Source organism: Peromyscus californicus, unplaced genomic scaffold (genome assembly GCF_007827085.1).
Source record: "Peromyscus californicus insignis strain IS unplaced genomic scaffold, ASM782708v3 Scaffold_24__1_contigs__length_46423439, whole genome shotgun sequence".
NCBI lineage: Eukaryota > Metazoa > Chordata > Mammalia > Rodentia > Cricetidae > Peromyscus > Peromyscus californicus.
In genome coordinates this window covers 32,461,658-32,476,471 of record NW_026294535.1, presented here as the reverse complement: position 1 = coordinate 32,476,471, position 14,814 = coordinate 32,461,658, and the positions used below count along the sequence as shown (strand labels likewise).

Here is a 14,814-nt window from a genome sequence, read left to right as displayed (position 1 = left end):
ATTGTTTTTCTCACAATCAGCAAAGTATAGTTATTTTTATAAATAAAGGTTTACTGGAACACAGCCACACCCATTACATATTGACAAAGGACTTTTTTTTCTTCACTATTACATTGATGCATTGGAGTAATAAAATGTTCTGCAAACATTTTCTGGTTCAAGGAAACAAAACAAAACAAAAACAGTACTGATCCCTTACAAAGCAGTAAAGAGGAGGAAGGAAGAAAAGTTTAATGTCTTCCACAAAATCATTCTTTCATGATCTGACATATCTTTAAATGTTAGAACAGAGCTCTCAGCCAAGCAAGAATAGTAAATACAGAGCTACTGAAAAACTGATGGGTAAGGAAAAAAAATCCTCTAAAGCTGTTTACAGAACATTTCAGAGGCTGAAGTAGGTATAGAATTAAGAGTTTTGTTTTTGATCCATTGTTAATCAGCAAGTAAGACATATTTTTTAATCAATGAGATTATCTCAGGACACGTAGTTACTACAGTATTAAGCACCACAGTTATCAAATATTAACAAGCTAAATGGAGAAGTTACAGTAAGCCTTACATTGTATGAGAAAGCATTTTATATCTTGCCTTCATTTTTACTATTCTGTTTATCTAAGTCTCCTAACAGTTCTGTGAGCAGGTATTCAACTGCTAAACAATCAGCCTGAAATGCAATCAGTCAACAAGAAAAAAACATCTTTCCACTGACCTATATTCTCTCTCACTCAACAAATCAAAATTTGCACAACTTACCGAAATAAATCCATGTTACTATACTTCTCAAACCCAGGTTTAAAGAAGGATGCAATAAATTGCCGCAAAAATGGAAGAAGATTATCACCTCGGTTCTATTTTAAAAAAAAAAAAAAAAAAGGAGTGACACATATCAGGCTTATAATAATTGATAAAAATGTTTGAAAGCCTTTCTTGAAAAATCATGATGAAATTATACTTCTTGGGCAGATGGGGACAAAATGAGTAAGTTTAGGACACATTCTCATGTCTTGAGATGACTGGTTCTAATTGTCAACTTGATACAATCTAAAACCACCTGGGAAGGGAGTCTCAGGGGGACTGTCCAGATCAGTTGACCTGTGGGGACAGTCTTGGTTGCGACTTGCTATGGGAAGCCTCAGTCCACTGTGGATGGTACCCTTCTTAAGGCAGAGGATGCTGAACTAACTCTGTAGTATGGCCAGCAGGTGAGCACTACCAGGCACACATGCACTCCCCCGTCTCTGTTCCTGATTGTGAATGTATGACCAGCTGCTTCACACTCCTCGTGCTGAAAGAATGGACCTGACCTGGAACTATGAGCTAAATAACCCGTCTTCCCTAAGCTGCTTTTATCACTTTTTAAACAAAATCATAGCAACAGAAATGAATTTAAAACACCTCTGAATTAAAATCAACTAGCCATAAAACAATGTATCTAATATTATCCCAGGCTCCAATTCACCCACTAAGATCTTAAGCAGCTCTCACACTTACAACTGAAATGGATACTTTGGGTATAAACATGAGTAACAGCTTGTGCTTTTGAGGAGTTCGCAGACACAAAGAACTAGAGCAAATGCCATGGTAAAACTGTAGCAAACCAGGGAAATCTAGTTTAACCTACAGAAGGCAGAAGGACCAATAAGGATATATTTCCAGGGGAAGTCATTGGTGAAGGAATACAAAACACAGAAACATCGTATTTTAAGAATCATGAGTTATTTTTACCTCCAAGATGAAAAACTTGCACAGATGATAAAAAATTTCTGCATTCTGGGGATTATTTTCAAATGCGGTCAGCCATACCATTTGGGCTCTGTCATACTGATCTGTTTTCAAATACAAAGCAGCAAGGGTTTCCAGTAGCTGGCAGTTTGTGGGGCATGATTCCAATAAGCTTTTGCAAAGCTCTACTGCTGCCTCATACCTTAAGGAAAGAAAGATGGCTGAACACACTTCTGCCAAGACTGACTTTTAACAGAGTTGTCTGTTAATCAAGCCTTACCTCTTGAGGAGCTGGTGCAGCGCAATCATGTTTGTGTACAGTGGAAGGCAGACCTCTATTCTTTCCCCACTGGTAAGGTTCTCATCTGTACAAGCTTTCACTGCATCTACCACAGAACATCACAAAGTGAACCAAACACGCAGTCATCATTTGACTATGTTATAACAACTCTAAGAGACCAAGAAAAAGGGAAGCCCTGGCCTTTACTCCTGTCATCCTCTTCATCTCCACTTGACCCTGACATTTACCCAAATGAGGTGTTTCAGGTATCACTAAACTCTGTATATTACCTTACTATCACTATATATTACCTTACTTCCTGTTATGAGTACAACTGTCTCATACGAGATCCCATAAGCTGTATTTTTACTTGTTAGTGTCTGCAACTATCTTAAATTCCTTAAAACTCACTCCAAAAATAGAACCACAAAATTATGTTTTAATCTTTCTCTGATGACTTGAGAAGAGTCTCCCAATGTCTTCCCTAAACTAGACTTTTCCTCACTCTTAAAAGACTTATTTTTCCACCAAAAACCTAAGCTCAGTCCTTCAGCTGAGCCTGCACCTTCTTCTGGAATGGTAATGTTACTCTGCATAACACAAGCATGTGCCACAGCACTCCTGGGGAGGTCAGAAGACTAGCTGCAGGGACTCTGTCTCCCTCTCATTGTGTGTGTGTGTGTGTGTGTGTGTGTGTGCGCGCGCGCGCGCGGCGCGCACACGCACCTCTCCTGAGATGGACTACCATCATCAGTCTTGGCTGCCCGTGCCTTTCTCCAGAACCATCTCGCTGGCCCTGTTACTTTTCTTATACCTCCTCAGTCCCAGAAATTCACTCTGCTTTGTTTTCCTGTATACAGTAAAAATTTCCACCATTCTCTCCTTAAAGAATCTCTTAGCAGTCAACTCTGTAACACTTCAAAAGGTCTTAAAATTCACCATCATCCCATTAATCAAGTTTAATCTTTTCATTACCTAGCAGAATTCTTTTCTAAGGACTCTCCTTCAAATTCTCTTTCAACTCATTATACAAACTCTCATTAGCTTGCTTTTTATTTCCCTAGCTCCTCTAACAGAACAACCTTTTCTCTTTCTTCACTGGGTTATTCAATGACTTGCTAGGTGCTTACCTAGGAATTCCTCCAAAGTGCTCAGGTACAGACAAACAAGCACAGGCCTAGTCTTTGAGAAGGTCCCTTGGGCACATCTCAGTCCTCTCTTGCTTCAAAGCTCAGTTCCACCTCTCAGACACCTTCCTTGAACATGCAAACCTACAATAATCTCTCCCTCTTGAGTTCAGGACTTGTACCAAATAATTCTATAAATATCAGATTCTTTCCTCTGTAGCATACAATTCACACTACATACTAATACATTATATATATGGTCTTATAGACTTAATAATTATGTCAAATGCATAGATCTCACAGAGATTATACTTATTTTATCCTTATTGTAAGGAGGAACAGGTTTTAAACTTTATTATATGTTCAATGGCAGATATATGTTCAGAATATAATAGTCATAAAATTCATTGATGGAGAAAATATTAGCTAGATGAAAAAACAAAACCTATCCTTTAAGCTTCCCCCTTAAAGGATTGCCAGAAGAACAAAACCAAACTCAAATAAACAAGAAAAATAGTTCTCCAATTCAATCAACTCCTCTACCCCAATTATATTATCAGCAAGTGTGTATGCATTCAGATGCACATGTATTTATTAACAACACACTTAACTGACATCCTTTGCCATATATAAATCATAATGTAACTTTTCATATGTAATGACCATCTTAAGTAATTCAGTAATATTAAAAATATTTAGATAATAAACTGCAGTTATACTTAAGTTATCCCACTTTACGAAGAATCCTAATGTGAATAGAGAAACTGGTGTGCTAAACATTGGTTTTGTAATTTGTAATGGTTCATGTTATAATTTATAAATATCACTTACCTTCAAAAACTGCTAATAATAAGTCAGGATTAGTCTTTACATCTTGAACCGCTTGCCATGGCATTACAAATGGTTCTGTGTTAACAATTCTTGAAGGATTAGCATTGGATGGATCATAAAGTTTTGAAGGGAGACTATTAAATTCAATAAGATGTATGTAGGCCAGCCACGCCAAACAGCGATCATCTGTCTTTAGGTACTCGGCTACTATTGCATCATTAGCCAATTTTAATGCATTCTAGGGAAAATGAAAATAATTTGAAAGTGTTTTTAAAAATACATTTCTATCCACAATAAGATTCAAATCTAAAGAATGAAACCGTTATATTTTAAGTGATTTTTAAATCCATAAATGAAAAAAAATTTTTTTTTTTTTTTAAGACAGGGTTCTCTGTGTAGCCCTGGTTATCCTAGAACTCACTCTGTAGACCAGGCTATCCTCAAACTCACGGAGATCCACCTGTCTCTGCCTCCTGAATGCTCCATTAAAGACAAGTGCCACCACTGCCCAGCTTGTAAGTGAAAATTTTTATAGTCACGAAATTTTTAAATTACCAATCTTGAGATGAGCACAGATTTTACTACCTTCAAGTTTATGATGAAATAAGATGAAAAGTATTAAGTTTCCTTACACTTAAAATCTGGTAAGTTAAAGACAAAGCAAACAACAGAAAAAAGTGAAAACACCCCCCCCCCCCATTAATCCAGGTGATTTTCATTATGGGCTGATCCTTTTAGATTGTATTTGAAGGCTTAGCTGGTGAGTATCTAAAACAGTCTTCCCATGTTTCCTTGTAAGAACTCTAAAAAAAGCAGAATGTCCCCACAACTTACTTGTAAGTGACAACAGAGGAGTTCAAATCCAAAGCCTGTGCCTTACAATCCAACAAGGTACACATGCTCTCCAAACCGAAAGGAAATACTGTGAAAACGCTCACCTGTAAAATTGCAAGAGCACTCTGGCTTCTCCCAGTGAATATGTGTAGCTGGACTCTGAACAAGAGAGCCTCTAGAAGCTGAAACGACAGAACATCTGAGGGCCCCCGCTTGGCTGCCCCCATCAGAAACTGCACCAGCCTCTCACACACGTAGTCCTTTTCTTCAAAGGTGCTTTCTAGGTGAAGAAACTGGTCCAAAGAGGGTCAAATAATTAATCTTGCTTTATAGGAAAAATTTGAGATTTTTTTTGTCTTTCAATTAAGAGTCTCAATAGATGTACAATTTATGAAAAAACTTACTTTCCAGTATAATATCCCAACCTGCCCTTCTGTGACAGATTAGAACACAAAAATCACATGAACTAAAACAATGAGATGTACTTACTCTCCAGATCACCATGGAGAGCAATTCACTTCATTTCTCTGAATCAACATACAATGATCAAGACCATGACAGATATACAAAGCCTAAGTTTATGATCATGCACAATCTGTGTTGTTAGGTATGTGACTATTTAAAATCTGAAGAATTTGAAGAGTCTGCGGCCTGGAGAGACAGCTCAGCAGTTAAGAGCTGCTCCAGAGGTCCTGAGTTTAATTTTCACCACCCACACAGCGGCTCACAATGGTCTGTAATCTAGTCCCAGGTTCCCGTGCACTCTGGCACCCAAGGCACCAAACACACAAGTGGTGCACAGACATACATGCAGGCAAAACACACATGCACATGAAATAAAACAATTTAAAAAAGACTTCTGGATTAGAAATGTATGACAGATTAAAGATCAAACAAATTTAGGAAAAAAATACATCTTTTGAATATTATTTCCATGGAAAATCTTGTGATAATCAACAGTATCAACTTCAGAATAATAAATACATTTATTACTAAATATATTATTAAGTAAATAATAAATATCCTTTGCTATTCAAGTCTATTCAGCAGCTCAGCTCAGAAAGGACAAGTTACAGTAATCAATTCATTTACTAAGAGGCATTACGCTATCCAAACTTATGTTCAGAGGTAAATGACAAATCTGAGGCATATTGGCACAGAAATGCCATAAAGCTGAGGAAGCAGGATTATTTTAACCCAGGAGTGAGCCAGCCTAACCAAGCCAGGAAGTGGCATTTCAAAGGAACAAACAAAGTGACACTGATAAACCTGTTTCCTGGACTGGAATATAACTCAGTGGTGAAGTGGGTGCTTACTGTTCACAAGGATTCGGTTTTAAGGCTCAGCTAATTTAGAAACACAACAAAAGACATCTGATAACTCAGTCATCTAAAAATTTATCCGAATCTAACGGTTCCTTAGTTCAGTGGGCAGAAGTTATTCCTGAGTTCAGATATTGACAAACATGAATCCTTTTCACAAATGAAATCAATTACCATTTTAAGTTTAGATAAGAAAATATATTCTGGCCAGACAGTGGAAGTGCACGCCTTTAATCCCAGCACTCGGGAGGCAGAGGCAGGCAGATCTCTGTGAGTTCAAGGCCAGCCTGGTCTACAGAGCAAGATCCAGGATAGGCTCCAAAAGCTACAAAGAAAAACCCTGTCTCAAAAAAAAACAACAACAACAACAACAACAAAGTAGTATCCAGGGCAGGCTCCAAAACTACACAGAGAAACACTGTCTTGAAAAATAATAAATAAATGAATGAATGAATGAATGAATGAAAAGAAAAAAAGAAAAACTATTCTCTCAAAGAAAGGTCCAGTACTAGCAGAAATTACAGGTAAGACTTCACAAACAGTGAAGAAAAAAATTGTTTAAATCCCAGTAATTATAATTTTACACAACAGAAATTTAAAAGAATTTTTTTCATGTTTTATGAAACTCCCTTAATTTTGTCCAAATGAAAACTGCGTAACAATTTGTCTAACATTTTAACTATTTTTTTCTTTAACCAATAAATTTAACAATGTCTTCTTTAAATATTCCTCATTTTTAGTTAACAATCTATCCCTTCAGAGAAGGGACTGGGAACCTGAGAATCTCGTAAGTTAATCTGCACACTGATAAAAGTATAGTCTATTAAGCTACATACCAAGGAATTATGAGCATAGCATCCATCTCACCCACATGATCGCTGTCTTCTCTACTTACAGTCCAGAAGCTTTGATAGTCAGGAGCATACTCCACAGCTGTTTCACACATCTCCTGCACCTCCTCCTTGGTCCCTCTTTTGGAGAACAATCTGAGGTAATGGCACCAAATTTCTGGATTGTCCTTATTGTTTTCCAGTGCTCGAGCCAGTACATTCAGAGCAGAATCCAGAGATTCTGAACACAGTCTGTGTGTTAAAAAGGGCAAAGCGTTCCATTATACGACGTCTGAGCAGCTAAGGCTAAAGCTCAGTGCATAGCAGGCACGTGGCACCAGGGCCCATCGGCAGCAGTGCAGAAGTGGACTGAACAAACACATTACAGCGTTAACATCTAAGGAGAGCTAATCAAATGAACCAAACTAAAACTCTACTTTGTGTTAAAATCTACAACAGCCAGGATCACAATGAGAAAAGGTAATAAATTGGGGTTTCAAATCACATCTGTCAAAAGCCCAAAGGTCCTGATCTTCCATAGACTAAATAATTTCTTTTTAAGTGGATATTCAGCAAGCATTTATCACATATAAAAACATAGTATAATAAAAGCACTAAGATTATCAACTTCAAATGTGATCTACATACATATTCAGCAATACCTTTTATGATTTATACTGTTTGAAAACAGGAAAAGTTAAACAACTCTCTCTCAAGGCCAGCTACTGCCAGCACAAAATATCAAAGCTTTCAATATAATAGTTCTTTTCAGCTCAAGGGCTTGCTATCTCTTAAAGAAGGTAATTCTCTCATGATCCTATTCATAGAGTAATGTACACTTCTCTTGTCCCTTACTCAATAAACGAGTCAGACAGGAAAGCACTGTAACTTACCCTATTCTCATGGAAATCACAATTAGGCAACTTAAATAAGACCATAGTCAGGTATATGTGGTTTATCAGCACTCTGCAGCCACTGCCTTATTTAACAGGTTTTATACTAAAGTTTTGAGATAAGTCTTTCCCAGTAGACTACTTAAAAAAAAAAAATCGTTATACTTTAAAATTACATTGTAAAGATTATTCCCTGGCTTGCTCTCCACTATTAAAAAGCAGAGTGTGAAATTTGTAACAGAAACTACTAGCTATGAAATTACTTATTGTAACTTGAATATAACCATGCACAGAAAAAACACTAATTACGGGGTTGGGGATTTAGCTCAGTGGTAGAGCGCTTGTCTAGCAAGCACAAGGCCCTGGGTTCGGTCCTCAGCTCCGAAAAATTAAAAAAAATAATAAAATAAATAAAATAAAAATAAATTTAAAAAATTAATTAATTAAAAAAATTTTAAAAAACACTAATTACATCAGACTTTGAAGTTGGTCAAATAAATTTAAATCTCCATTGCAAATTAACCTAAAATTTAACCTGTCCCATTCTCATCATAATTTTGCCAACGGACTCTTTTTTATTCCTTTTTGGTTTTTAAGACAGGCTATCACTATGTAGCCTTGGCTGGCCTAGAACTCATCACTATGTAGCCTAGGCCTGACTCAAACTCACAGAGATCCACCTGCTAGGATTAAAGATCCATGAGCAACAAACTCCAGTATAATTTACCACCTGTTATCGACTGAGCCATGAACACACTCTATTCTTAAACTTTTCGACTAGGTTTTGAGCAGTAACAGAATACTTTTGGCTTCGTCAAAAAAGCAAAATAATGGTTCAACGCCAGGAATGATGGAATCTACCTAAAATGTCAGTACTTGGAGAGTAAAAAGAAAGCATAGTTCAAGGTCATCCTCAACTACACAGCAAATTCTAAGCCAATCAAGGTTACAACATAAGACCTTGTTTCAAAAACTAAAATACTCAACCAGGTGCGCTGGCTCACACATGTGATATCAGCGCTTGGGAGGCTGAAGCAGGACCGCCTGAGCCAGGAAGCAAGTTTCTGACCAGCCTCGGTCAGAGTGAGACCCTGTCTCAAAACAAGACTCCATTGATAATGAGAAGGAAACCTAATGACCATAGCTGAAATAAAATAAAAAAGAAAGGTATAAATATTTCAAAACAATGTGAAGCTGACCTACCCCTCATTTTGATTCAAGCATTTGTATGCGAGTTTGAGCCAAAGTTGTACATGAGAAGGATTTTCGAGTACACTTGCTTCTAAATTAGCAATGTCATCAGTTTCACTGGTAAAATATCTAACATCATCTGGAGTGACAACAGTATCCAAAGCTGGAACATTTATTTGGTTCTCTGGTCGGAAGGCTGTAAGGACAAATACCATTAGCTTTATATCTTCTTTAACAACCCAAGGGGTTAGATGATTTTCAGCTCTATATCTGAACTGTCAGAAAATTAACCATTCAAACCTCAGCACTTCTGGAAGAAGGTGCTATTTCAAGCATCAGGAAAATAAGAATAAGACTTAGCTTATAAACTAGAAGTATGGTCTGCTGGTAAATTATATTAGACATATTAATTATGTTAAGGTTAAGTGATATCATCAATAATTGTGAATTATAATTTAAAAAATAAACTAAATGTTAAAATGCAGCCATGATGGTGCACATCTATAAACCCAGCACTCCAGAGGTGGAGGCAGGAGATCAGGAGTTTAAGGGCAGCCTTGGGTACATGAGACCTTGCCCTGTTGATGTGGGGGGTAATCTAAGTTAAAAGTTACAAAGTATTTCTTCTACATCTCAAATACAGAATCATACATTATATAATCACAAATAAGCACATGAGTGAACCAGGGCTTCATTATTAATCCACAAATTATGCAAACTAGAAATAAGAATGCAAGATGTACTCAACCATGAGTTTCTTCACTGGTTTCAAACACACACACAGAGTTTACTGCATGTCAGAAAATACAGACTCCAGCCAGGCAGAGGTGGCGCACGTCTTTAATCCCAGCACTCGGGAGGCAGAGCCAGGCGGATCTCTGTGAGTTCGAGACTAGCCTGGTCTACAGAGTGAGATCCAGGAAAGGCGCAAAGCTACACAGAGAAACCCTGTCTCGAAAAACTAAAGGAAACACAGACTCCAAAATAAAGGAAAAAAGAACATGTGGTTTCAAGACTCCGGCAAGGCAGTGGTTTTCAAATGAAGCTATGCTCCTCCCACTACAGCATGTCTGCAAATACATGAGATGTATTTATTAGTGTTCCTCCCATTTATTGGGCAAGGAGCATAAATGAAAATGTCCTGCAATGTCAGGATCAATTCTGCACAACAAATACTTATATTGCAATTGCATTTAAGACAATGAAAAACATCCATGATACAAGTTTAAGGAAACACATTTTATAAACTAAGTTAGTAGATACATTGGAAGAACTGTCAGTGTTTTAAAGAAGAGAACACCACTTAATTCTAGATCTCATCTAGATCTAGATCTTCTTACCATACTGAATTGGTCCTGAAGACTGCTCATCATCACTACTGAAGCTATTCTCTGATACAGGTTTTCTACAAAACTTTGGCTTCCATTTTCTTTTGTCTTTGTAAGTTGTAAATGGAGGTGCTAACACAGACAGGAGAAGATTGTTAACTGGTGTAACTAGGTTTTCTTTATCATACTGAAGACTTTAAAAGAGCTACATTTATTTGATCACGGTAGTAAAAGACAACATTCACATAATGCCAGATGGTCTGCAGTTCTACAGAAATAAACACACATGCATACATACATACACACACATACATACTTACTATGACCTTTACTTTCATTAACATTGCTAACAAGGAGAACAGCCATCTGGTCCATTGACATTCGGTCTTTGTTTACTCCAAAAAGTTTTTCAACATACTTTTCTGAAAATGAAAATGATACTATATTCAATATAAAAATTTGACTGTAATAACTATGCTAATTAAAAGATTACGAAGCAAAGACTAACTTAAGACTTAAGCTATATATGGTACTAGTCAGTAACACCTACCACCTATGAAAGGGAAAGGCCTGCAGTTAGCTTAACTACTATGACAAATCCTTCCCACCATACCACAATATGTACTGATATTTGCAGCTCATGAACTAAAATGGACTACATTATGAAGCAAAAGTAGAAGACCCAAATGAGGAATGATGAAGTAAGTTCAGTGACTTTATAATCACTCTGGATAGTGACATACACATACGTGCACACACATTAATTCCTTTAACCCAAAAGACATTATGTGGCACCAAAATCTAGGGAAAAATTCAACAATACTAGCTCACTGGTGTTTGTTAGTAATCCATGGTTTCTACATCAAATTTTAAAATAAAGTACTTGCTACTTCACTACAAGATTTAGAGGCTAAACCATGTTGTTAACCTTTAGTGCGCCTGTGTTGTGGAACAATCCTTTTCTACACTCTGAATATGTATTACTCTCATTGGTTAATAAAAAGCTGACAGGCCAGTAGCTTGGAAGGAAGTTAGGTGGGAAAGCCAAACTGAGAATGATGGGAAGAAGAAAGGAGTCAGGAGAGAAGCCAGCAAGCCAGCCACCCAGGAAGTAAGACATCGCTAGAGGACAGATAAAGCCATGAGACATTTGGCAATACATAGACGAACAGAAATTTAAGAGTTAGCTAGTAACAAGCCTGAGCTATCAGCCAAGCATTTATAATCATATTCAGCCTCTAAGTCAGTTATTTGGGACCAGGTGGTTTGGACAGGAAACATCCATCCATTCGTTTACACTCCCGTGCTTTTGAAAACAGCAAAGTAAAGTAAAAGTCCACATTAAAGTCATCAGTAAACTATCTACACAAGTGTTGCTATTTTTTCCTAATAAACTGAACCATTTAGATGACTAAAGAACTTTCTCAAACAATGGAAATGTCTTAAATCACTGCTGTCCTACTGGCCAGCACCTGCCATTTGGCTACCAAGTACTTAAAATGTGGCTAGTAAGACTGATGAACTATGCTTTTATTTAAATTTACATTTAAAGGCCAATACGCAGTTAGTGACTATTGTATTTGATAGGGCAGATCTAGGTAAGTGTCATAAGTGTGAACTACTGGCTGTTTAAGATGTCATAAACTGTGTATGATTTTTTAATTCCCTAAGTTCAACAAGAACTCTTTACAAACCTGTTGCAGAAGCAACTTCTTCATCAGTGCTTGTCTCTGAACATCCAATCAATGACAGATTATATGACAGAATGTCCTGGAACAACTGTTTTCTGCTAAGTGTATAGTCTTGCACATGCTGCCTAAAATAAAATAGGAGCACAAAAGATAACCATGTACTTATCTAAATTAAGGAACCATGGCTTTCTCTAGAAATTTCTTCCAAATAAAAACTACTCACCACTGACAATCATCATCATTACACGTTCCTGTTAAATCAAAACGGCAGAAACACTGATCTGGCTCAATCATATTACTGTATGATACTGAACTTAGGGGAAGTTTTTCCTTGGTTCGATAATAAGGACTAAATCTAGAAAGAAAATGAATAGGCACATTATAGTCCATACACATTTCTCTAAGAGCTAGACATTTCCTTAAATTTTTCTTTCTCGGTTAAAACTTCTACCTCTGCTTACCTAATCAAATCAACACTCAAAAGTAACTACAAATAGCCAGAATATACATAATAATAATAACTACTTTTATAATGGGAACATGAGAAACATCATGTAGAAAACTAAGTGAGGTAGTACACAACTGTTTCTCAGCATTTGAGAGGCTGAGCTCAAAGAAAGCCAAGCTGATGTAGGAAGGCTCCATCTCATTTTAAAAAGAGGGCCTGGGAAGCATTCAGTGGTAGATACCTGCCTAGCATATATGAGGCCCTAAGTTCAATTTCCAGTATAAATAACAACCACCACCATAAAGCTTTAAACTATTTATAATACAGAAAAAAAATATATAAATAATGCTATATTCTAAGCTTTTTTTCCCCTACCACACAATAAAATGCTATTTACTAGTATTTCTTGTATACATTACCAGCCAATACAAATGCTAGGATATGAGCCTATACCACTAATTAAATGCTTTATAATTTTATCATAAGACCACACCCATTTAGCCGTCCACAACTTCCAGCATTCTGAAAATGTTGTGGGACAACATTAGCCATCTCAGAATGTCCAAGTCAACCTTCCGAAGGCTGGCCAATGGCAAATGAAGAGTGCTAAATAGAAACTCAAAACTGAACATCTGTTCTGTCCAGATGTGGCAGCACACACCTATAACAGAGCAGTTGAGAGGCAGAGTCAAGAGGATTACTTCAAGTTTGAGGCTAAAAAGCAAGTTCGAATACAGCCAGAGCTATGCAGTGAGTCTATCTTAAAAAATAATACATTAGCCGGGCGGTGGTGGCGCACACCTTTAATCCCAGCACTTGGGAGGCAGAGCCAGGCGGATCTCTCTGAGTTTAAGGCCAGCCTGGTCTACAGCAAGTTCTAGGACAGGCTCCAAAGCTACACAGAGAAACCTTGTCAAAGAAAAAAAAAAAAAATAATAATAATAAAATGAATATATAAATGAAAAAATTAAAAATTTCACAAAACTTTAGTCCTAAAATACTTAACAGAATTTGAACCCAAAGAACACGCTGAACTGCACTTTCTGGCATGATCTGAGAACAGCAATACACATTTTTGCCTCCCTTGAAAGGTTTGTTTTCCAGGTGACTGTAATTCAAATGCTTCTTTCTATCTATATTAACACATATTCAACATAAAGCATTAGGAGACAGGGGAGCCCTGAAACTCAAATGATTAACTATCTTTTATACCTGTAGGATTTAAAGACTAGAAGAGGGCTCTGGTAGGGCCTAAAGGGGCATGGCTTCACTTCCGTTGTTTTACTCTGAGCTGTAACAAAATCCACATCCACAGCAATCTCCTGCAAAAACAACCAAAATCACAGTAACTCCACAAGACAAGTGAGGCACCAGGTAAACTCTAGACTTTATAGAGACTAGGAAATGCCACTGACCTGACCGTGCAAAATCTTTTCTGTAATGCCTGTGGTCGTTTTTAAAATCAGCTGTTTTAAGCTGTCAGCTTTGGAATACAATTTTTGTAATTCACCGATTTTTAACCCTAGAAACAGTTCTGGCTTTTCTACAGTACTTTTACTGAGTTTGTTTACGCACTCTTTGTTAGGGGTGTCTGTGTGCTTAAGGTTGGGCTTAGTGAAAGCATTAGAATCCAGGAAGGATCTTCTCCGTTCTCTGCTGGAACCTGATGAAACTTCATCATCGACATCATTTTCTTCTGTGTCCAAGGTCAATTTATCTTGTGTCAGATCGTGAAGTGAGGGCTGAGGTAAAGAAAACTCAGGTTCCTCTTCTACAACGGGAACAAGATTTTGTTGTTCCTTTGCTTTGAGGGCTCGGGCTTCTTTTAACTTTTGAATTTTCAAGGCGTATTCATATTCTAGCTTTTGTAATCGTCTTTTTTCCATAGCAATTAATTCTGCTGAATGCTTTCTTGGACTTGATATTGGAGAATTATCCAGTCTCATCACTTTGTTTGGCTGGGGGAGAAAGTAAATATTTTATAGCACTTTATGCAATCATATACAATTCCCCACAAGATAATTCTATCACTGGAATATAATACCAACATCACAAAACCAAACTGACAAGGAGAACCAAACTATTTAACAAGTCAGCATACATTTGCTAGTTAATCTATGACTAACAAAAACTAAAGCCAATGCAAAATAAATTTTAAAAGCATCCAAAAATGTAGGTATCATTAAAATATACTCTAGATTTTATAGACTCTTAATATAATCTGTTCTCTGAATTTACAGCAAAGTTGGAGTTACTTTTTGCATCTCTTAGTTTAGAAGTACCATTAAAAACAAAAAAAACTACTTTCCTCCAAAAA

At 36.9% G+C, this 14,814-nt stretch overlaps 1 protein-coding gene across 2 annotated transcripts in view; it reads right to left on the bottom strand.

Annotated features, from left to right (window-relative positions):
- The window catches only part of Zfc3h1 (zinc finger C3H1-type containing), a 57,674-nt gene that overhangs the window by 9,381 nt on the left and 33,479 nt on the right, over nucleotides 1-14,814 (bottom strand). For both annotated transcript variants that reach the window (XM_052753388.1, XM_052753389.1), the window contains exons 15-27: nucleotides 13,913-14,455; nucleotides 13,710-13,819; nucleotides 12,273-12,404; nucleotides 12,053-12,174; nucleotides 10,679-10,780; nucleotides 10,371-10,490; nucleotides 9,043-9,226; nucleotides 7,012-7,198; nucleotides 4,899-5,087; nucleotides 3,961-4,198; nucleotides 2,003-2,108; nucleotides 1,726-1,924; nucleotides 754-848 (exon numbers count right to left, since the gene is read on the bottom strand). In XM_052753388.1, the coding sequence (XP_052609348.1) occupies nucleotides 754-848; nucleotides 1,726-1,924; nucleotides 2,003-2,108; nucleotides 3,961-4,198; nucleotides 4,899-5,087; nucleotides 7,012-7,198; nucleotides 9,043-9,226; nucleotides 10,371-10,490; nucleotides 10,679-10,780; nucleotides 12,053-12,174; nucleotides 12,273-12,404; nucleotides 13,710-13,819; nucleotides 13,913-14,455 (2,327 nt within the window). The remainder of the gene's footprint in view (nucleotides 1-753; nucleotides 849-1,725; nucleotides 1,925-2,002; nucleotides 2,109-3,960; nucleotides 4,199-4,898; nucleotides 5,088-7,011; nucleotides 7,199-9,042; nucleotides 9,227-10,370; nucleotides 10,491-10,678; nucleotides 10,781-12,052; nucleotides 12,175-12,272; nucleotides 12,405-13,709; nucleotides 13,820-13,912; nucleotides 14,456-14,814) is intronic.